Source organism: Sturnira hondurensis, unplaced genomic scaffold (assembly GCF_014824575.4).
Source record: "Sturnira hondurensis isolate 20B ecotype Veracruz unplaced genomic scaffold, ASM1482457v3 Scaffold0004136, whole genome shotgun sequence".
In the NCBI taxonomy this organism is placed as follows: domain Eukaryota; kingdom Metazoa; phylum Chordata; class Mammalia; order Chiroptera; family Phyllostomidae; genus Sturnira; species Sturnira hondurensis.
In genome coordinates, this window is record NW_028076767.1 from 14,952,588 (window position 1) to 14,977,233 (window position 24,646).

The window sequence follows — 24,646 nt, forward strand, 5'->3', positions numbered from 1 at the left end:
TGTATACGTGTGATATGTCTGCTGTGTATGTGTGTGGAGCAGTTGTGTGAAAAAAAGCTAGAGCTTCAACTTCAATAGATCAGAGCCAACAGATAATACCTAAGTCTGAAAAATCCAGAATTAGTAATATATAGATGTTTTTCAGAGGTATGGAGCTAATGTGGGTAATGGAAGCAGGAAAGCAGTTTAAAGTTGAAAAGGTTTTCCCTGAAAAGTGCTATACAACTACTTAACTCTTCAAATCACGAGCATATACTACTGGTATTACAAACCAGAACTGTACTTTACAAGAACAATGCAACTTTAAGAGAGGCAAGCAGTTTACAAGCATGGCTTTTAATTCCACTTTAGGGCAGGTAAACCACTTTTCCTCCTCGTTGAATTCTAAACAATAACCTCACCTCTGCAGAGGGCAACGCTCTCTGCACCACGAGTGGCTAAACATACCTGTTTGCTTGTCGGTGTGAGTTTCTCTTCGGGAGACTTTGTGCTGAATGTCAATAAACTCTGAAAAAAAGAGATCGATCAATGATGCAAAAGATAAACTGCAAAGCACAAACCTAAGTAAGATGTTAAAGTCAGAAAATGAGGTCAGCTCTTTGTTTTGCTCTATAAACATCTACTTAAAGAGCCTCAAAGGTGTGGGTAATTAAAGCAGTGCTCAGACACACACACACCAGTGCTGCTGCTGCTGCTGGCATGGTACATGTCAGACACTTTCTTCTGAGAAGTGACCCTTCAATAAAACTACTGCAGCTTCCATGGGCTATTACTCTCAAATATCAAAGCAACTGACAGCCACGCATACAATACGAAGTGACGGCCTTATTTGAGGAAAGATGGTTACCTGTGATTTTGTTAGGAAGTAAAACTGTGATCTGTTCAGCCACTGGTAAGCTTCTGAGGTGAATGACTCAGGGACATCTCGAGGAACAAACACTCCCCACTGGACTTCCTCTCTACAGATATTCTTTTGAATATACAAAGGCCTTGGCTCACTAGGTTTAAAAACAAACACTACAGGGAAAAACAAATAGACAATCACAGTTTGCATACAAAGGTTAGTTCTAACTTCAGATTAGGAAACCACACTAATCCTGGGATTTACCTCACTGAGTAAATAAATGCAGGTCATGACTATTTTAAGCTTTGAATCAACAAGTATCTACTGGGCACCTACTACGTGCCAAGCAGGTCAGGAACAAGGGCCATGAAGATAAAAAGAGAAAGGAATCCTAGCTCTAGAGACCACAGCATAACGCAGAAGACAGGGCACCAAAATATCAAAGCAGTATTTTGTCTTACGTACTAGAGCAGAAATATGCAGCAAATGCTTCTAGAACACAGAGGAGGAATGATTAAAGCTTTACAGAGAAATGTGGAATACTTCTAAGAGGTGAAATCTTTTGGATTTTGATGGCTAAGTAGGAACTGGCATGTTGAAAAATGAGGAATGTGCTGAATCTCTCCCAGGACTAAGCATGAATGCTTAAGTAACAAAGTGCTGGATTAAGAACTCAAGAAGAAAGGGCAGTGCCTCAGGCAAAATGGCTTTAAACATCTGATTTGAAGGGAAGTTTGACTTAAATTATATAACATGCCAAAAAAGAAAATTTAGGTAATAGATCTCTTACTATCCAAATACGATCTGTACTTACAGTCTGAACCCACTGAAGACTTGGAGACGGCAGCAACATTCTCTGAATTGGGATCAGGTTCCATGACTCGAATATTTAATTTTGCACTCCACTCCACTGGGGAAGAAAGAAACAGCAATTCACTTCTAAGAGATTTACCAAAAGCTTTTCAAAGCTTGTTATTTAAAGTAGGTAATTTAATCTTCATTGGAACAATCCATTCTATTGTCTTTAGGAAAAAGGACTTTACACTTCCAAATGCACACGCGGACACACGGAAATTGTCTGTGGAAGGCTGCGGTAAAAAGAGGGCAGGAAAACTGAATGTACTCCTTCTACCCACTGTGAAACGGGCACCATTTCGTGCAACTACTGTGAGGTGCTTTGCTGCTACTAAACATGGGCAACATGTTGGCAACGGTCACTGTAAAGAATATAAAGAAATGTCAACCACATACATTCATTACTGAGCATCCACTATGCCTTCCAAACACATATTCCAAAGAATAAAATGACACTAAGTCCACATCTGTTAGGAGGGTTGTCGTGGGCTGCGTTTAAATTTAAAGCTGTCAGAAATACTGCAGGTTGATGTGCATTATGAATTAACAGACACAATCCTTAAACTGTTAGGAGGATGGAGAATATGGAGGACAGCAGAAAGTCATACACACTGAAGACACTGGAAAAAGGTGAAATAATGAATTCTACTTACTGACCTAAGGCCATTTACAAATAATGTAAGTCTACTACAGGTCTAGCACTTCAAATTTTAGTATACCATTTAAAAAATTATATATTCTCTGGGTAGAGACATGAAGATACAATCCTAAAGTCCTAAACTGCCTAACTTTAATTCCAACTTGCTTTGCCAAGTCACTTTACGGTAAAAAATACCTTACATGCACAACTGAGCAGATTCCAACAGCAAAGAATTCCATTTTCAGTAGCACCAAGAAGATACTTTGAACAAGTCAGTCTCCCAAAGCAAAGGTGCCTAGATGGGAAAACCACAGGGGAGTTAATGGGCCAGTTCCATCAGACTTCCTGCACAGTAATGACTTCAAGCAAACCAGAGTTTTAGACAGGCATATGTTTTTGTTCAGTTATCTTGCAGAAAAAGGGACAAAGGAGTAAAAAAGAAAAGGCTTATTTAGATATATTGTTTCTTTAGAAAAACAGGTTTGATGACCAGTTCTTTTCTCTAATAAGCTGTGTGGTACAATAGTTAAGACATACAGAAAGTGTATGCAAAATATATAGTGATTTAATAAAAAAACCCTTTTTATGCACATTCACCTAAAGAGGACAGTTGGCAGTACGAATTCTGAAGGAAGTTTACAAAGTAAATTCAGAATCAGACATGCTGGGAATCAGGGACAATTCTGTTAGCCACCTGCCCTTCTGCCCTCAGCTGCCGTCCCATGAAGTGCAATGGAAGACACTGCTGAGATAAGCACTGTCTGGATGCAGGCAGGCTTACACGGACAGCTTCTGTTGTTACGCAGCACAACCACGAAAAGTATTAGTACAAAGAAAAGGAGTCTGTAGGCCAGGAATTAAATGTTAATCCTGATTTCAGAAATGGAAACATCACTGCACATGGTTCATACGCAAAAACTTTTTAGTTTTCCACACTCGGTTAGCTGCTGGCCTCACTGATCCAAGGCTAACTTTTGAGAAAGCACAAATTATTACTAAAGTTTATGTAGAAAAACTTGTTTAAATTTTAAAAAGTAGTATTTCATATTCCCCAAATTATTCACCTACCTTACATTCCCAGCTCGTTGACAAAACGTACATTTCAGTTCCCATGTCTCTGAATCCCATATTGTAACAATTTCCTCAAAACTAACTGCCAGTAAAGAGCCATCTTCAGAGAAACAACAGTTAGTTGCTTGGTATTTGTGGTAACTACCCACAAAGTCACAGGTCCAGCCAATAGCTTTTCCTGTGGAAATGCAGACCATAGAGTTCAGAAACGGTACAAATGCTAGATAACATTTTAGAAGTTATAAGCAATAAGAAGAGAGAAATAGACACAACAAAAAGCCTGCTCCCCCAAACTGTAGTTAGAAGTGCTACAAAGCACTGACGGATTTGGAAGTTATGCCCTTCCTGGAGACCTTGAGCTCCCTCTAATGGAACAGTGAGAAACTAAATGCAAAAGCCCCTTTTATTGTATCCTCACAAACTGGATTAGAATCATTAGCACATGATTAATTATGCAATTAATAAAACAAGAATACAGATATGGAGAAAAGGCATGTAATAAAATAGTAACTTGCATCTTTTAAAATTAGGCAGTATCCTATAGAATTAAGCAAGGTAGAAAATGCCCTCCCAGGATGAATATAAATTCATGGGAGATAAATATATCACTTAAAATTGGGTGCTCCTCAGGCACACTATATTTAACTTACTGTATATATCAGAGTCATCTGTTAATATCCACACTTTGAAGTGACCATCTTTACTAGCTGTAACCAAGGTGGGGTTTTCAGATTTCTCTGCGTTGCAGAAACACAGAGCTGTCATGTGGTCTTCATGCGGCATGTGAATCTTTGTATTAAGAACAAACCTAGCAGGAAGGAAACCACCAGTTTACTCTTGCACCAGGACACGATACACTGTCATATAACAGTATCTTGCATATTGTACCTTTTACAACAGCATCTTTAAAAACAGACAACAGATACATTATCACCTAGAATGACAAACAATTGAGTGCTCTCTCTTAATGGCTACGTGTAGACCACAGACCTAATATATTATCTGTCTCTGTAACTTACACAACAGAGATGATTATGTATAATGTCAACTTAATGGTACAAACTGAGTATACAACAGGGGCCATCAAAAAACGATACTTAAAATCCTGCTGTACTGAACTCGACAGGAAAACTGTACAGAACACAGGTGCCCCCGTAGTTACTTTTGAAAAAAAGCAAAGCATAGAATGACTATAAAAGGTCCTACTTGTGGCAAGAAAATACAGAAAGCAAACTACCTAATTGGACTTTCCTGGTCAATATTTAATGTTTATAATCACCCAAACTACCTTTCAAAGCTTGTTTCTGGACATGGCTGTAAACTCTGCTAGCACTGTGAACATCAGGGCAAAATACTGTGTTTTTTAAAAGTTCAGGTTACACGAGGGGTGACTAGAGACAATCACGTCATCCTCTGGGCCTGTTTCCTCACCTGTGAAAACATGGCCAAGAGGCTTATCTTACAGTGTTCTTGTGAAGATTAGTAAGACAGTGGGTACAAAAGACCAAAGCCTAGTTCTTGGCACAAAGCAAGGCCTTGATCAATAGCCATTACAGCCATGGCATGAGAAACTGGTGGGCTCCTGATGTGATCAAAACACACATACTACACTACACCGCTCTCGGCTACCACTGCCACTTTTCCAGAAAAGGTGGCATAATTTTGGGGGGGGGAGTATAATGTTAAGAACTAAGACATTGAGATTCTAATCCCAGACTTGCCTCGAGTTAGGTATTATGTCTTTGGGGGGGGGTGTCTCACTTTTCCTTGTTTCCTCATTTATGCAATACGATGACGTTGTAACTTGGAGGACACCTGTGCTTTCTCGGAGACAAAAGCTTGAAGGCTTTTGAATACCCCCTTTGTTTAATCTAAATCTAAAACTTTTCACAATAAAACATCTAAAGATTAAGATTTCAAACCATGAACACAGAAAAGGAAAATATTTTCTATTTTAAAATGATATGGCCATATAAGTAGCATTACCCTTGTGTTTTCTTATTATATGTCCACAGTTTCATTTGTAATTCAAGCTCAGTTTTCTTTTCTTGACGTTGTTCCACTGTTGCAAGCCAGTTACCATGGCAGCCAAATGCAGCCTTTGTAAGCTCAATTTGGATCAGACCATGGTCATTGATATATTCTTGCTGCACAATATCTAACTGATGGGTTAAAAAAATCCAAAATGTTTATTAATGTAAATACATAAATGTTAGCAGCATTTGATAGATAAAGCATTCAAGAAATGGTAATTAATCACCTGATACATAACTTCTAGAATCTATAGTAACTGACTTTTAGATAAAGGGAGAAATAAACTAATAGTTATAGTCATCAAATTTGCCAATAAAAATGGAGTGCACTACACAGTACCAGTCCAGTGGTGACAATTCTTCAATGTCCTCAAATATTAGTGATGACCATGACCCATTTATATGATACAACAGAATCTTTAGCTTATAATACTACTTTTTACTTGTTTCTAAGAACAGATAGCTTTACATAAAATCTCAAGGCTAGATTTTATATTACTAGAAACATGAGTAAAAATTAAATTGGTAATTGTTAAGAAGCAAAAAAAAAAAAGAAAAAGAAATAATGTAGGTAGGCCAGCATTTTATTTATGCTTGTTTCTTTTATTCCATCTTCTTGCCTATTTACTGAATGTGTTAAATGCCTACCATTTCCAGGCAGTGCCTTAGAAATGTGCAAAGATCAGGAAGTTTTCTTTCTCTGAGGGTTTTAAAAGTGGGGAAAAGACTGAGAGCAAGTGTTCTAGCTCCTACAATAGAAACCTGTAAAGGGTACTGAGGGGGCAAAGGAAAAAGTATGAAGCCTGGGTTGCATTTATCAGGATTAAAGGAAGCTATCCTCTTTAATTACACTGAAAACGTTATCTTTGGTGTGCACATATGACACTTCCACCACAGAGCAGAGGCATATTTGTATCATCAAGGTACATATTCTCATTTCCTGCCTTTGTGACTCAAAGGCACAGATATGTGTGACGGTTAACTAGAGGGTAGTCTGCAACAAAATAAAATAGAGAGAGGCTGCACGAGATTATCAACTGGCTCACATGTAGACTCCACTGGCAGCCGTGATGAAGAAAACAATGGACTGGACTGACTATGCTGAAGTAAACACAGTCACAGGACATGTGTTAGCAGCTACTACCTAAGTTACAGGCCTTGGTGGTGCTGTAAAGGATTTTCATTGGTTTTAAAGATAGTTAATGGATCAAAATCTTACATTGTATAACTGCTTATCACTCTGGAGAGAATAAAACTGCAAGTGGCCAGGCTTTCCATTCAAAACTAAAGCTTTAGTTCTTGGATCAATCATCAAACCAGTCAAGATACTGCTGTCTGCAAAAAGTGACAAACGACAGTTGAAATCAGGCAAATAATCACTTTTAAAATGTGCACAATCCCAAATCCACTGCTTCAATACCTTTCACTAGGCCTTGAATTACTGCTGATGCCTCAAGGTTTCGGTGAATGACAATTATCTCTGTGGGAAAAAAAACCCACAACGTATTTAGAAAATTAATAATTAGACAAAATTAACATTAGTTTATATTACTCTGCAATGTATCAGAATACAGAAACAATTGAGTGTGTTCATTTAGTCAGAGAGTTACTAAAAAACCAGGAATATACTCTGTGACTTAACTGCTGGGGGGCTTCCATCAGAGACTCTCAGTTTTCTTGGTTGTGCTTATGGATACCTTTTAAGTGTTAATTCAGAAACTTAAATATCCTGGAAGAGACTGATAATTCACTTTGAAATGAGTCACCACACCAACGGATTGCTCACAGTCATGTTCTGTTTTGAAGGGAAAGGAGGCAATAACCTAGGGGATCTCCTTCTGGGCTGGACAGTTAACAGGACGAGCAGAAGTTCTGGAGGAACACCAGACGGCCTCACCCCTGTCAGAATCTACAGGACTCCCGCACGGACACAATGGCCATTGCAAAGGAGAATCTCAGTGTTCTTCTGAAAATGCCATTGTATCTATAAAAGCACAAACCCCTACTTCAAACCCTTCCTTTACTTCTCCACATCATTCCACAGGAGAAGGTTCTGAACTATAAGTAGCATGACAAAACTCAAATACACTTGGCCCTACATTTTCACAACAGTTCTGAAAATACTACATTCTGGGGGCATCTTGGGGCAGAAAGGAGCGATACTAAGAGGAGGAATAGAAGAAAAATGCTCATTAAGTCTGATGCTACTTTGAGTTTGAGGTCTCGTATTTTCCATTTCTCACAGATGCTACATAACTGAGGCATTACACCAGTTGTACTTCCTCCCAGTGACAAGTCAGACTCACTGTTATCGGAGTGAGAAGTACAGAATAAATCGCCGGCCGGGGAGACGGAGATGTGTTCAATAGTGGCTCCTAAACGGGGAAGGAACTCCTTGTTCTTCTCGGCCGCGTCGCGCCACTCCACGAGCACGGACTCGCGGCCACCGCTCAGCAGGCTGGTGCCTTCTCGCCCCCAGGAATGGAAGGAGTGTTTCAGGAGGGGAAAAAAAAAAATAGAAAAAGTAACCAGCATTTAAAAGTTTCCGACCCTGTTAGAGAAATGAACTATTTTTTAAAAATATGCAAAGAAGTGTGTTCATGTCTTCTAATCCTCTCCAGATAAAGATTTAAAGATCCCTTTATTCAGGGATTTTCCTTTCCAGTAATAGCTGATTGGTTTGCTGGTAATCAACTCTTCCTTCGATAACAAGGAAAACCCAATGAAACAAACATCTAGACCCAGAGGGCTTCGCTGCTGATTTTCCCAAATATTTAAGGAAGAAATAAACCAACTTTCACTCTTCCAGGTAACAGAAAGGGAACACTTCCCAATTTGTTTCCTAAGACCAGCATAATCCTACAGCAAACCAGGTACATCATAAAGAACTCCAAGCCCATGTCATGTCATGACAGATGAAAATTCCCCAACAGTACGATTAGCAAGCTGAATCCAACTATATAAATGTGAGGAATGTGAGACGGTATTAATATTTGATGAAACTTTAGCATTTTCATTAAAGATACATATTGTTTTATGAGATAAAATACTGAAAACTTCCCCCCAGTGGCTGGGAACACTATTACCACTTCAGTCAACATTATCCAAGGTCCTAAGGAAGGCTTAAGGATTAGAAAAAAGCAACAATTACTGAAATGTTCACACACAGCATGACTGGGTTCAAAACATAGTCGAGACAGTTTACACTGTTCCTATGTGCCTTTAAGTTATAAAGGTTTTCAAAACCATAATTTATAGTTCTTTTTATAGAGAGCTAATTTTTTCTTCTTCTATTAATTTATACCTATAGAAGGTCAATACTGAAATCTCACTGACAGCCATGTACTATACACAACCACTATTTCTCATTTATAAATACTCACACTTAAATTATAAATGCAAGAATTCAACTGTCTAACAGCTAAGATTATCTGCAGTAGCTCCTATACAAAAGCCTTGGCTTAGGGTAGAAGCATTCTGTATTCCTTCTTTTCCTTGAAGTGCCACATAATCTTCTCTAATGCCACCTGCAAAGGCCAGTCCTGAGTGTCTCAGGGCTAAGGCTGCCACAGAAAGCTGTGACTGCCAACTGGTGCGAGAGGAGACGGAGAAGAGCAACATGTGCAGGCCACACACACACTCATGTGTCCTTCTGGAGCGGCGGCAGGGGGGTGGGGAAGGTAAGGTCTTTCACTGTAGTTAATACATCTTCAATTGGAGAGCTAATATCCTTTCCATTCTCGTTTTATCCTAAGTTCTCACACACCACAACTGTACTCCTGATGTACTATTCTAGGTGTTAGGTTGGGTCCTGCGTTCATAGCCATCACTGCTCCCCAAAGCAAAAGTACAGAGGCGAAAGATACCTCCCTACTTCCTGGAGCTCCAGAGTTAAAGCCAAGTAACCCTGTAAGAATCTAGGGCACATGGTTAAGACTTGTCCTGGCATTCTCTAGAAGACTTGCTGAAAGAAAAATGATATTCTCCAGATACATAATCTACTATAGCATCTAGCTCTTTTTATTCTATTTATTTATTTATTTTTTTGTTCTATTACAGTTCTTTCTAGAGGACCAGTCAAAAAATGCTGACCTAACTTTCACCACATAGGTGTAAGGATGCTAAAAGTAACCAAAGACACAGACTACTTCTCCAAACTTCTGCTGAATTTCAAGGAGGTATTTTTAGTGCTCTCATGCAGCTTAAATGGAACAAAGATCTGAATTAATTTAAAATAGTGAATGTGGATGAGGCAATCTAACAGTTTAAACAAGCCTTTGGATTAGACCTATGTCCAAATCCAACTGCCAGGCATGTGACCTTAGGCAAGTTAGTTCTCAGGTACAAACTTTTCTTTCACCTGTGAAATGAGGATGACGATTAACCTGTTTCATAGGGTCAAGGAAGAGACTTCACCACAGCTGTACACTTTGCTATTCCAAAGGGCTTTAAAAGCTGAAGTATATGGTACTGTGCTGAGTAATTACCAAAACACAGGGTGACATACAAAACTTACAAGTCATTTGGCCCATTCAATTCTAGATATCTCAAATTATAAATATGCTGAGTTAAGATACTTGATTCACATGCTTCAAAAGTTCATTTTAATTATTAACTTACACTTACCTGTCACTGAAAAAGCCAGATCCATAACCATATCATGGTGCCAATGTAGACATGTGTATGTGTATTTCTTATCATCATCAAAATTTCTCCTGTTGGAGAAAACCACAATTTTTCATTTCATTGAAGGCAGAAGTCAGAAAAATAATAGCATGCCAAGTATGATGAACATACGGGGGGGTTCCTTCCCCCCAAAACTGGGATTATCTTCTGGAGGGCGAACCCCTTGTAGTACAGGATTCCTCTGCTGGGTGAGTGTTTAGGAATCCCTCTTTATCAGTGTGTCAGCTGGTGTTGTGAGAGGCTGCATTCAGTTTCAGTGAATTGTTTTTTTAAGACATTTTCAATGCATTTGCCCATTTCACGAAGACTGATTTATGAGCGTACCTGCCCATGCCACACGGAGCGTTCAGCAGTTTTTAACCTTTTAAAAATGGTATCACCCCTGTGCCCACCCTCCCAATTCACCTAATCTCACCTTGAGCAACTTTTTTTTACCCCCCGGATGAAAAAGTTCTCAGAAGAAAACATTTTGCTGATGTGGAAGAGATAGAACAGAAAACGACAGGAGCACTAAGAGGCATCAAAACCGACAAGTTCAAAAACTGTTTTTGATCAGTGGAAAATAACATCTCAATAGGTGTATTTCATGAAATGGTGAGTTCTTTGAAGGTGACCGAAGTTTAAACATGTTAATACACACATAAATCTTTGCAAATAAATTCCAGTTTTTTGGGTCTGCCCTCATATATGTCCCAAATAATAAATTGTAAGAGCAAGCTTATGGGTCTTAACATGCAAAGAGTACATTTTCTATTTCTAACTGAAATCACTTTCTATTGGGTTGGCCAAAAAGTCCATTTATTTTTTTCTGTAAAATAAGACACATTTTTTATTCTTACTGATAACTTTATGGATTTGGATATTTTGAGTATGTTGGCTATCTCCCGTGTAGTATAATGCTGATTATTCTCAATTAACATCTTGATGTGACTGCTTTCTATTTCAACTGGTCTACCTGACTGTGGAGTACTGTCCAGCGAGAAATCTCCAGTATGAAATTTCACAAACCACTTGTGACACATTTCATCAATCACAGCACCTCCTCCATACACTGCATAAATCTTTTTTTGCATTTCTACCTTTGTTGAAATAATGAAGTGTTATATGCCAAAAATGTTGCATAGTTTTTTCCATCTTCAATATTAAGATAGCGACACAAAAATTCACCCATTCTGTTTTTTTTAATGTATGCTGATATGACAGCTGTCACAATACAATCTAACTGAATTGTTTCAAATGAAGTTAAAGACAACTAAGTGTTACTATAGCCATCTCACTGGAAAAAAACAAATGAACTTTTTGGCCAACCTGATATAAACAACAGCCCACCTTTGTGTCCTGTTATGAAGATATTCCCTATTGTCATTCTTTTCTTTTTATTTAAATGCCGACAAGAAGAGTTCACTTCAATAAAACGACTATAGGCAAAATAGAAATCTCCACTCCCCCTAAAATAGTAAGCCTATGCAATGCAGACTCCGGGACACAAAACAGGGAGGATGCCAGTAAGGCCTAACCTCTATTGTCAGCAGTGGCTTTCAGCACTGCCCCTCATCCTGGACCCAGAGGCAGCTCCCTGTTCTGCAGCACTAATAGAACCCAGTACAGAAATCACCGTGCTCCTCCTGAGGTAACTGACCAAAGGCGAATCTTGCCATCCTTGTGACCAGTTGCTATGCAATCTTCCTTTGGGTGACATGCTACACATGTAAAGTTGTTCTTTGCGTGTTTCTTATTTCTTGATGATGACAAGGTAAACCTAAAAGAAAATTAAATTTTCTTGATTATTAAAGACTTGGTAAGTGGTGATGTAGTTAAGTAAAAGGAATTTCTCACTCTTAATGAAAATGGGGGACCCCTCAGAATTCACTGAATATAAATGCATAATTTTAAAAATTGTGATCAACAGTTTTGTTTTGTAAACATTAATATACAATGTATACTTCATGTGACCGACACTGTACCATTATAACTTTACAGGGGCCACTGATGTTGATGAAGACAATCCTTTTATGGCTTTTTGCCTGGACAAAGTTTGTTCAATTTCTCAAAGTTTTAGCATCAGATATGCACAGGCCTAAGAAATTATACCCGAGGTAAGTGGCTAATATGTCTAAAGAGGTCAGGATCCTCATTATACTGCAAAGAAAACCAAATGCTAATATTGACACGGTAACAGGGAAGAGGGTACAGTGTCATCTGAAGGGTAACAACTCATACTTAGCGCTAGTCTATTAGAGTGTGCTGTCTCCATCTTTACAACTCTATTAAGATATTATCGTCATTTAAAATATGTTGATTTAGGTACAGTGAAATTCATACGGATTATTTTGACTCGCTTTAATCCCAGGTATCCCAAAGCTTCCATTCGTTTCTGTATCTGTAATATGGCAGTGAGGATTATCCCCAGAAGGCTTTTCAAACCAAATTCAATTCTGACACAAATATGCACACCAGAGTCTTGGTGTACAAAGATTTTTGGCTAGAAAAGCTCCTAAGGTTTTTGAGACTTAATCTCTCAACTCCATCCACTGTGGGTTAAAAACTGGCATCTAAAAAACAATATAAATGAACAAATGAAACAAAGACAAACTTATATAGAGAAGCAAACTGACGGCTGCCAGGTGGGTGGGCGGGTGAAAGAGCTGACGGGGTTGGAGTACAAACCGGTGGTTATAAAACAGTTCCGGGGATGCGAAACACGACACAGGGACTAGTTGATGACACTGTAGTAACTACGTACGGTGTCAGGTGGGTACTGGACTTTGTAAGTTATATCAGTGTCTAACCTGAAACTAGTATACATCAACTGTAACTGAAAAATAAAATAAAGTAGCAAACAAGTAACATTTGTCTTACGGGGCCATGTGATAGATCAAATAAAAACTGTATGTCAAAGCCTACCATAACCCATAAAGTTAAACACAAAATATAGTGTTGTAATTAATAGTTGTATTTACTAAATATTACTAGGTATCAGGCCCCAAAACCAAACCAACCTCCCCCCACAAAAACCAACCAAATATCCCCCCCAGAACTCCCCATACCCCTCAAAATAAAAGTACCTCTGTGTCTTATGATTTCACAGTGATTTGTAATATAAAACTTGTAACAGCTGTGGATTATAGGTGTGAGAATGATATAAAGAAGCTCACAAGTGAATAAAGCTTTCAAAAAGGAATTCTTACCTTGAGGTTTTTTTCTTTTTGAAAAAATACACAGACAAGTAGAAGTCCCGCACTGCAGCTACATATTCTCCCTGGTATTTCAAAATAGATAACATCCACAAAAACAGTAAACAGTCAACCCTCTATAAGAAGAAATATTCCTGTCACAAAAGTTAATATAGTAAAAATAGTATTTTGCAGATTAAAAATGTTAATATAAAACAGTATATTATAGTTTAGCTATGGATAGAATAATCCTACTTTAAAAATAATCACAGAAACTTAAAAGAATAACTTAGGTCCTAAATCCTAAAATTAGGCTATCTAACTTCAGATGTAAAAGTACCATGATTTCACTTATATGTGAAATCTAATGAACAAAACACAGAAAAAGACTCATAGATACAGAGAACAGACTGAGGGGATGGGGCTGGGAGTTGAATGAAAAAGGTGAAGGGATTAAGCAAAAAAACAAAACCAAAAAACCCTCAGAGACAAAGATAACAGTACGATGGGCAGGTGGGGGGTAGGCAGAATAAAGGGGATAAATGGTGAAAGCAGGAGACTTGACTTGGGGTGGTGAACGCACAATATACAAATGATTTATTCAAGACCTGATACCTGAAACCTATATACTTTCATTAACCAATGTCACCCCAGTAAATTCAATAAAAATTAAAACAGATGATTTAATTTTTTCCCATTAAGGCATAATTTACATACAATAAAATGCAACTTTTCACGTATGCCTACATCCATGAAACCATCACTATAATCAAGATTCAGAACAGTTTCTTCACTTCTGGAATGTTCCCTGTTCCTCTTTCCAGTTACTGCTCAGTGCCCAGACCCTTGCCAGCAACCAGTGATTTCTACAACCATTTACTTCTCTGCCTGTTCTAGACAGCCACAAACAGAATGGTATGATAAATGTTTTGTCTGAGCTCTTTAACTCAACATTGCTTTTCCGAGATTCACCTACACCATCACGTGTATCATTAGTTCCTTTTTATTATAAAGCAGAATTCCGATGAATGAATATATTGTATATAGTCTCTTCTCGATGAACATTTGGTTATTTCCATTTTGGGGCTAGTAATACTCATCACTGTTCCACATGTCATTTTGTGGTCCTGTTGTCATTTCTCTACCAAGGGGTGGGACTGCTGGGTCACTATAAAGGTGTCTAACTTTGCTCTGTATCTTGTCAACACTCAGTACTGTCATTCTGTTAATTTTAGCTATTCTAGTGAACGTGAAATGGTGTCTGTGATTTTAACTTGCACTTTATAATGTTAGAATCTTCTCTACTCTGAAAAATTAACTCTTTTCAGAACAAAGCCAAAATAACGCTATAAAACTTAAGACTAAAGGAACATGCCACTGCAATAACATCAGTAGGGCCTTTTGCTGGTACTTGATTTTCATAAAGTGATTATTAACAGGTGATGGCTAAATAAGTTGTAGTGACACAGTTATTATGTCTGGTGAACATTTAAGCACCACTCATGCTACAATGTTAACTAAAAAAGAAGGATAGATACTAATTTCATTTGGGAAAAGTTCTATGTATGTTTAGGCAAAAGTTCAGAAAAAGACTTGTCATATATTATCACTGGTGAGATTTAATTTCATTATACTTTCCAATAATTTCCAAATTTCCCCCAATGGGCATATTATTGTCAGGGAGGTCGTATTTTCTAAAGACACACAGTCTAAAATGAAAGATTCAAGTGGCTTTTATGTGGGACACAGTAAGAAATCAACGCAAATGCCAAAAACACTGATTGTATTTTGGACAATTAGAGAGTTCACAAGAGCAGTAAAGCAGAGTCTACAAAATCAGGATAGTCTTAAAAATCGTTACCATGAACACAAGCTAAAGCAAAGAAACAGACTTCTCAGTTACTAACAAAAATACTGTCACTCAAGGCAGTATTAAATCTTTAAAACAAAATATGTTCAGGAGGAAGACTGCAGGAAAGAGATTTTACGTACAAAAACCAAAACCAGCAGAAGGCACTTTACCTCGTTCCCAAAGGCAATGCACTTGGGTGACTGGTCTACGTAATCCAAAACAAGGGAGAGCTCCTCAGCCTCTACTTCCTGGCTTGCTGATTTGGGCAGCTTCACTGAAACCAGCTGAAAGGCATCTAGCCAAAGGAAGCTGTATTAACACAGAGTTCTCTGGACAAGGTGAAGATGTGCCTTCAGTCACATGAAACTGTTAACCAGTACTCTAGAATCCATCTGATGCCAAGGTGATAATTCTACACCACCTTGAACAAAATGTTCCTTAAAGATAGGCTCTTCCTTTGAATATACAAATTTTAAATGAAAATCTAGTTCCACAACTCATATGCACACAAGCTCCATATATGTAGAAATAGAAAATAATTTGTTCTACTGGTACATTCTACGTTCCAAAGTACTAGGCTGAACTCTAAAATGGAGAAGGAATGTGGTATGATTGGTGAACTTAACAGCCAAAAGCAATACACCATTTGAGTTTTTAGAAATGCTATGGGCTTGTCACACATTCGTCAAATAAACCTCCTTTGCTGTAGTGTTGACATGCTTCTTCTCTTTACATCCCCTGTAAAAAAATTTCTCCCTGCTGGGCAACAGCTGTATCCTCCTATACTTTATAATGCATGTAAAATCCAGCAACACACAGATCTACCATGTTCCTGCTCCCCAGCCTTATTCTACGCTCTGAACTCTGGTTCTTCCAGCCTTCTCAAACTTGACATGTCCAAACCTTGAACTCTTGATTTTACCTTTCTAAAATTCGTCTTCCCTTACAGTGCCCACTGCGGGCAATGGCACCACCATTTACCTAGTTGCTCAGACTAACTAAATCCTTGAATCATCTTTGACTTCTCTCTCATATCCCACAGTAAACCCTGTTTGGCTGTATATTCAAAAGATATCCAGAACACAATCGTATCTCACCACCTCTGCCACTATCACCTAACCTAAAGCCATGATCATGTTTCACGTTTTTAGTGTTTGAAGAAATGACAGTTCTCCCTACTTCTGTTTTTGTCCTCCTTTAATATTTTCAACGCAGAAGACACTGACTTTATTACAACTAAGTCAGAGCATGTCTTTCTGCTCAAAACCTTTCAATGGCTTTTTATCTATTCAGAGTAACAGCTTCCAATGGCCTACAAGGCTCTATATTACCCCTTCTCCTTTGGCTCCCTCCAACCCAGCCTCCCTGCTCTTCCTCAGGTGTGCCAAGAATATCCTTCCAACTGAGAAACCACGGGCTGAGGATGAAGTGTGGCTACCAAACAGGAGTGATAAGCAGAATCGCCTGGGGAGATACTAAATCTCAGACCCAGTGGATCAATCAGCTGTCAGTCAGGGAGACCAGGAATCTGAATTTTTAGGAAGTATGTGGACAGACATTAAGAATCCATGTATTTACATACAAAACAGAACCTAAATATTGAAGAGTGTTATCTTTCAAGTAGCCATTTGGGAAGGCAACTTATTTAGAATGCTACCATTTCCAGAACATTTTTTGGCATATCCTTTAGAGATGGATTTACAGCTACATAAGAAAAACTGAACTTACTATTTATTTGTTCCTTAATGTGAAATCCTGATAAAGTACATGCCATATAACTATTTGCGAATTTGTTCTAGCCACCCCCCACCCACCAAAAACACCCAAACAAGCCCGCCGCACCCCACCATACATACGGAATCATGGGAAGGTTCACTTAGCTAATGAGCTGTGAGCCAACCTAGCTGCCAGCCCAGCGACCATCTCAAAGCTGCTTTGAATTCTGAACATAGCACTATTCCATGAAGGACAACATGGTGCGCAGTGGTATTCTGGGATATGAGAAACTCTACAATGTAAAGAGCCACTCAATGCTATACAAAACAAAATAAATTAATTACACTATACCTGGTTTTTCTTTTTTTATTATAACAAAGACAGAATCATCAGCATGGGCATGAGTGAAGAAGGCATGAAGTTTATGTTCAACTATGAAAGTCTGAAAGATGAAAAGCACCAAATGGTTAATTGTCTGTCCTCCTCATCTACCTACCTCTTTGCCCCAAAACACAAGTTCCATAAAGGGCGGGGTTTTTATCCTTTTGCTCACTGGTGTACCCCAGTTATCAGAAGGGTGCCTGGCATATGGGAGATACTCAATATATATTTGTTAAGTTACATAACCTTTTAAGTTAACACATACAGATCCAGCTGTTTCTTTTTAATGGTTGTACAGTATTCTATTGAATAAATATCAAATTTTAACTGATATCAAAGTTATAATCATTTTTTTCACACCATAAACAATGGTTTAAGAACTATATCTATACAACATTATTTCATCAAGAGATCCTTAAAGGTGAGACTGTTGGAGCGAAGATGTTCATTTGCAGTTTTCTTCTCACTGATTGTGTTCAAAAGTATGTTTCTCTACACTTTACCTATCACTAAATATTTTTTCAATTTGCAATTGAAAAATGCTGGGTCATCTATTTTAATTTACATTTCTTTAGTTACTGATTAATGAGGTTAAGTATCTCTTCATATTTATTGGTAAAGTTTCTTCCAGTTTTATTGCTCGATTTTTGTTAGAAGTTTAAAATCTTTAAATTTGTCTTTTAGGGTGTTTGAATTTCATAACTTGTTTAGGAGTGCTCTAAGGATTAGGCTGTATAGGAGTAATATATCTGTCATTAACAAAAAATTATGTGGCCATGTCTGTCACTAAAAATGTTGCCATTCCTTTTCACATACTAAAAATGGAAGATTAATTCACCTACCTTTATCAAAATGCCATCAAGATAGTCCCACAGTTTAATTGTGCCATCAAAGGAACAGGAATACAGCTAAAAGGGTAAAAAGAGTACGAAATTGATTTAAAAACAAAACTTACGAAGATATCAAATGAATTAAGTGCTAATATAGAAGGCATTTTGTTCATTAATTCATTATTTGCCTTAGTGAGATAGAGTCCTTTATTTATATTGTTTATGACAATCTTATCACAGCTCCTTGGAGAAAGCAGATCCACTGATTCAGAGTTTTAATTGAAGTCCGGGCCTGGGAGCTCGGGTGGTGAGAGCCACGGCTGAGGACTCAACCCCTGCTCAGGGCACATGACCAATGTTTCTCTCTCCCTCTTTTCTTTCTTTTCTCTAAAGATCAGTAAATTTTAAAAAAAGGTTAAAATGAGGGGGGAAAAGCCACCCTCTGTCCTCAAGAGGGAGAAGGTAAGGTTATTGAGATGAAAAGCACTAAGAGCTTGTTGCTAGTTTCCTTTCTAATGAGCAGAACTGCTTTTACCTTACGAGCATTAAAGGAGTGCTTCTCAAATGATTTGAAAATGTCTGGTTCTTTTTTTTTAGTTTCCAACCCATCGAGGACCAATACTTTTATAAAATACATTAGAAGATATTATGTACTTGGGTGCTCTAAAGTTTGGGGACACTCAATTTCTCTCCTTGTCCCGTTGCAGACCCGTCACCAGCCCTCTGTGGCACTGGTCTGTGAACTACACTTTGGTAGCACCAGAAGGCCTTAGGGACACATTTTTATTTTTGTCCCAGTGGGCACTGCATTTTTTTTGTTACTGGTATTGTGAAAACACTTTGCTTATGTTTATAAAGAATTTTAGTATTTTTAAATCAAAGTGGCAATTAAGGTTTCTACCAATGAGGACATGAAATTATAGAAATAAAAAATGGAGAAAATATTATCTATTCAAGTAAATGATTTATAGTGAGTTAAAAACATACAATTAGTACGTTTAACTTGAGAATCATAAACATGGAATAGTAAAATATAATAAAGCAAATACATACTCACTGTCAAAACAAACAGTGACTCCGAAGTCTACAAAATCTCTGGCACCTGCCCCCTCACCTCAAACAAGCCCGTTGTTAAAGCTGTCTTCCTTTAATTTTATTAAATTTTCAGTTCTATGAAATAGATCTTTTATGTAATGTGTATATAGTTTTTCATTTTGCTATAAAGCTTAGTTATATAGACTTTACAAATTCCAATTTTAATGAGAGGGTATTTCTGCTACAAAAACAAACATTCGAATGCTATGTATATAACCATAAACTGTTTTCTCAAACTCTCAGAGGACAGAAAGTATAAAATGTGCTTGAACCCTGCAGAAAAGCTACTTAACTGATCTTCAAGATTCAAGAGTAGCTCATTTAGTTTTGGAAAGAAAAGATCGATGTTAGTTTATGTCCTCCTTCCCTTGTGATAATACAGTGAACGACAAAGCAAATATACTTTTAAATCAACCAGTAACTTTCAAGTTGGCTGTGACCAATCTAGAAAAGTAGAACTTGATAAAAAACTAGAGCACGAGTAAAGTATTTTTGAGAAAACTCTTCAGTAGCTTTGCTGGAAGTTATGAACGGAGTTAAAATGACCATTTCTTACTCTTGAATTCTGAGAAGAGCTGATCTGTGGAGGGAGTGGGAGATCCAAGCATATCCTAAAATTAACTGGTTGATCCACAGACTAAAGCAGCCCTTCTTTTTGTCCAGATGTTGGCCTTAAGATTAGGTGACATCTGCATTAACACTAAGAAGCCTCATCTTTAGACGAACAGATCTACAAAATCAGTATCTCCTGGTCAACATAAAAAAAAATGTGTTCCAGAAACAAGAGTTCAGATGTTACNGAGATCCAAGCATATCCTAAAATTAACTGGTTGATCCACAGACTAAAGCAGCCCTTCTTTTTGTCCAGATGTTGGCCTTAAGATTAGGTGACATCTGCATTAACACTAAGAAGCCTCATCTTTAGACGAACAGATCTACAAAATCAGTATCTCCTGGTCAACATAAAAAAAAAAATGTGTTCCAGAAACAAGAGTTCAGATGTTACATAAATTTGAGGGACGATAAACACTATACGCCTTTTTTAGATATTCACAATCTGTATACAGGAAGACCTACAATAAAAAAAATTCATTTATATGTCAAACCTAGAATTTCAGAAATTCATACAGCCAAAAACCCCTTCAGTCAAGTAACAGCTATTATCATTCTGTGTAACAACTGAATCACAGAATACACAATAGACAATGTAGTGGTGGGCTGTGACTCTAATAATTTAATAATTAAAAAGAAGTGAAAAATATGCTGATTCAGAAAATCAACATAGTTCTTTCCCGAATCATTACCTGGAAGGCCTCCCAGTCAAATTCAATTCAAATTTTTCGGGCAACAATAAAGCCAATATTAAAATATGCAATTATAAATTGTTTAACACCTGTAGATGGTTGTTGGGGTTGAGCTGGATTCCTGTCACCAGATTTCTATGCCCTTGTAGTACGTGGACACATTCTTCTGTAGCTGTGCTGTAAACTTTAACAAAGTCTCCAGAGACACAGAAGATATACCTGGAAATAAGAGAAAAATAAGTCTCACATACTTAATAAATAGTAAAATCTCTTACTGTCCATGAAAAATACAACATGCAACAAAGGTTTCTTTCAAAACAATAGTTTAAAAACTGTACATTTAAATGTGTGTGCTGTTTAAGTTTATGGGACATCTAAGGCTGATTAGTTCATTAACTCAGAAAAGTATATTAATGAGGACACAGTTTTACCTATCACAGGTTCCATGGGCAGAGGCTCTATGGAACCACCCAGTAAAAACAGCTGACTTAACTAAGCTGCCTGCTCACTAATGGATGCAGACGCTGTGCTACACATTCACTTACTATCAGTGCTTACTTCTTAGTGGTTCTGCTAACAGCAGCATATTCCCGTCCCCCAATTTTCCACTGTTCACTGGGGACACCACCTTATAAACACTAAGTCAAAAGTTCTCTCTAATCAGTGAGATCTATTGTACAGCAAAGTACAAGACACCAGGACAGTTCTTGTCTTGTTAAAATGCTAGTTTTGTCTGTCTTTCTGGATGTGTGGCTTTCTTACATGTAACAGGGGCTACTTAATTATTAAGAGTGATAAAGTTGGGATAATACTTATTTGACTATTTTTCTGATATAACCATAAGAAAAAGCTCAGAAATGAAAATCTCCTACTACCTATCAAATGAAAAATGTTTGCTTTGTGCCAAGTACATTTAACATTGTACATGTCAGACAGTGTTTTTTCATATGCTGTAGAAGGTACAAATCACAGAACCCTTCGACTGGATCTCTCCTCTGTGATCCCAAAGTATCCTGTGCATGACTTGATCCTGGTATTTTCATATTGTGCTGAAATTACTTGTTTACATATCTATCTCCCTTACCTGCTTACAGGATCTTACAAGCCAGAGGTATTACTTTAATTCCCAATGTCCAACCCAGTTTGTTGAACAGAACTTGCCTGAACCTCAAAGGTTTTTTGTTAATTAACTGGATAAAATGAACCAATAACAATTATTATAGAATAATGGAAGAGTCAATATTCTGATGTTGAATGGTGTAACTATAATTTTTCAGTTCTAAGACACTTGATTTTTCACATGTTCATCTCTCTGAAACCAGGATGCATCTTGTAAGTGCTGTAGCCGGGAGTCAGTCATGACATGGTTGTGCGCAACTGTCAAATAAGATCAAGAAAATATGAGAACCAAAACACCTGGAGTACTTGGTCTCCCCACTGGCTAGAGCCTCCTCTCCATTTCCCTGAGTACCTTAGTTAAGAGTCTTAGCATCTCCAGCCTGGACCTCTCTTAAGGACTTCCTACAATCTCCAGGTGTGGCCCTTCAATTCATCTTTCTTACTTGTATGAGATCAATTTCGCAAATCTGACCACATCACTTACTCACTGCCTTCAGGACGGGATCCAGACTTGTAAGGCCTTTGGTGGTTTGATCTTGGTCTGACTGGATCTACTTTTTCATTTAACAGTGTGTCATGTGGTTCATAACTCCAAACACCTTCTCCCCTCCCAAGACATATTCTATTAGTATCAACAAATAGGTCCTTTAGACAGGGCTTCCTGGAGATGGTAGTGGAGACTGCCAAAAAACTTGCCGTAATCGATTCTGATATGATTCCCCAAAGGAAGGGAATTTCTTCTCCGTGACCCTCACTAGAGAATAATGGCTTTAACTATGTGAATGCAAGCCCCCAAATGAAACTCTCCATGCCTTAGAATATTCTGCTATGTACCTACAACACTTTCCTTCTGCCTATTTCTTTAAGATTCAGCCCAAGGGTCCCACTACAATCCTTCCCTTGTCTTCTCATTCCAGATCAGCACCAGTCCCAGTGTGATTCTATTGAATGGCAGGCTTAGCTCTGTTGCAGTATTCACCATTGACATTATGAAAGACTTCCCTTAATGCATATATTCCTGAGGAGAGGAATTATGTGCTCACTTCTTATAAATAATAACAGATGTGCTCACTTCTTATAAATAATAACAGAAGTATGGTAAGGTACAAAAAGTGAGTTTTTAAGAAGACAAACACAAATGGGTTTGAATGACAGCTTTACCATGTACTGGCTTAATGACATTGGAGAATTTACTTAATCTCTCTAAACCTCACTAGTACCCACTGTATAATACAAATAACACTTTTTTGCAGTGTTATTATGAGGATTAGATGAAACAATGCATGCAAACGTAAGCTTAGCTCACAGAGCAAACACTCAATAAATGCTTCTGTAAAGTAAGGATAATACTCTAAACCTTGCAGACAGAAATGTGTGCAAAACACCCATCACAATGCCTATCACACAGGACTCAATTATGTTTGATGATGAAGCAGAGAAGTAAGAAGGTAGGGATGTTCTTAAGCAGGAATCTGGATTTAAATGAAGCCCTGAAGGATGTGTGATTTAAGGGCTGGGAAAGAAAGAGATCAGCAATGTAAGGTAAAGCAGGGAAAGAACATGGTACCAGTGAGAGAGTGAGAGTGAGAGAGAGAAAACAAGAACACATACCTATGATATAAGCAAAACATGCACAAAGGGTAGTATCAGGAAACACAACTGGGTAAGCTGAGTTGAGCTAACTGGCCCTGAAAGCCAGATAGAAGAGCTATAATTAAGGCGACAGAAGACTGTTACAGGGTTCTGAGCTAAGCCTAAATATAAGGGTTAGGTTCATGTTATCACAGCAACACTTTAGAAAAATTATCACAGCAGCAGTATCCAGAATCATCTTCAAGGTAAAACTATTTTGAGTAAGGAACACAGCTTCGTGATAATTTAGGAATTAAAAAGGCAAGAATAACCCTTATTTTTAGATGAAGAAACTTGCAAAAGTCACACAATGGAAAAACAGGTTTTGAACCCAGGGCTTATGTATGCTTTTATTCCGAAGACTTTAATGCCACATTTCACGCAAAGCTCTAAAAGATCGCCAAAGTGTCTTTTTGGGGTGGGGGGTGGGGTAAGTGTGGAGAAAGAGAAATCATTAATAGTTCTGTAATTCCGAGTCACGGTTGTCCCCCTTTTCAGTACATAGATTGTTTCTAACCGCCCAACGCGGAGCGGATTCTGACATGTGGGTCCGCCCCCCTGGGCCCCTCAATCTACTTGCGCAGGTAAAACGTCGGAGAAGAGGGAATCGCGCCCCAGCCTACGCTGACGCGGGTCTAAAGGGGTTCTCACTCCTCTCCGCACGCAGGCACCAGCTCCCGCCCGCGTGCCCCGGGTCCCCCGCACGCGCACCCCTCCGTTGAGACCAGGTTTCGTGGCCACCTCCCCGCTCTTACCCCGCCCCCTGGCACTCGCTCACGGCACTCGCTCACACCCCTCCGCCCGCACACAAAGCGCAGAGGCTCCGTACTTCGAATCCGCAGAGAACACGGCTCTTCTGAAATTCAACTCGCTGCCCCCACAACGAACCACGCGGACACTCTCCTCCTCCACCATCTTCCCGCAGACGCAGGAACTCGCGATGATAGCTCCGCCCTGGACTTCCTTTACGGGCCGGGTGGTAGGACGGGAGCCCCAGGGAGCCACGCAGGGTTCCTCTAGGCCGGCGTCTCTGTGGTAGAAGCCAGCGCCTGTGCTGCCATCTTTTGTTTGGGCAACTTCAAGTTGGAAATCAAGTAAAAGCGACACATAGACAGTGAATCAAGTAAAAGCGACACATAGAGACAGATCTCTAAACTCTTATTTAGAACAGATGAATTTCCCTCCTCCCTCGTCAATCTCACTCTAAAACTTTTTCCGCTAGAAGGGAAAGGTGAGCAATAACAAATCACGTGACTTCCAGTACCCTTTCTCCCCCCTGCCAGTAGTTCTTCCCTCCCCTCAAAACTATGCTGTGGGCGCTAAGAAATGACGCCAACGTTGCGTGCCGATTTGCTTCTTGGAGGCGCAGTTGAGTTCGGGGTTTGAAGGCAGCTATTTCTATTTTCTTGCAGTTG

At 38.6% G+C, this 24,646-nt stretch overlaps 1 protein-coding gene across 1 annotated transcript in view; it reads right to left on the reverse strand.

Moving 5' to 3' along the window:
* The window catches only part of WDR75 (WD repeat domain 75), a 27,902-nt gene extending 3,576 nt beyond the window's left edge, over positions 1-24,326 (reverse strand). Inside the window, exons 1-18 of the mRNA XM_037043776.1 lie at positions 24,061-24,326; positions 20,570-20,699; positions 18,094-18,159; positions 17,222-17,312; positions 15,325-15,449; positions 13,318-13,388; positions 11,769-11,888; positions 10,070-10,158; positions 7,750-7,908; positions 6,864-6,923; positions 6,663-6,778; positions 5,397-5,572; positions 4,061-4,218; positions 3,408-3,588; positions 2,540-2,634; positions 1,659-1,754; positions 848-1,017; positions 448-507 (exon numbers count right to left, since the gene is read on the reverse strand). Coding sequence (XP_036899671.1) covers positions 448-507; positions 848-1,017; positions 1,659-1,754; positions 2,540-2,634; positions 3,408-3,588; positions 4,061-4,218; positions 5,397-5,572; positions 6,663-6,778; positions 6,864-6,923; positions 7,750-7,908; positions 10,070-10,158; positions 11,769-11,888; positions 13,318-13,388; positions 15,325-15,449; positions 17,222-17,312; positions 18,094-18,159; positions 20,570-20,699; positions 24,061-24,146 — 2,049 coding nt within the window. The 5' untranslated portion in view covers positions 24,147-24,326. The remainder of the gene's footprint in view (positions 1-447; positions 508-847; positions 1,018-1,658; positions 1,755-2,539; positions 2,635-3,407; positions 3,589-4,060; positions 4,219-5,396; positions 5,573-6,662; positions 6,779-6,863; positions 6,924-7,749; positions 7,909-10,069; positions 10,159-11,768; positions 11,889-13,317; positions 13,389-15,324; positions 15,450-17,221; positions 17,313-18,093; positions 18,160-20,569; positions 20,700-24,060) is intronic.
* Between the last annotated feature and the right edge of the window lie 320 nt (positions 24,327-24,646).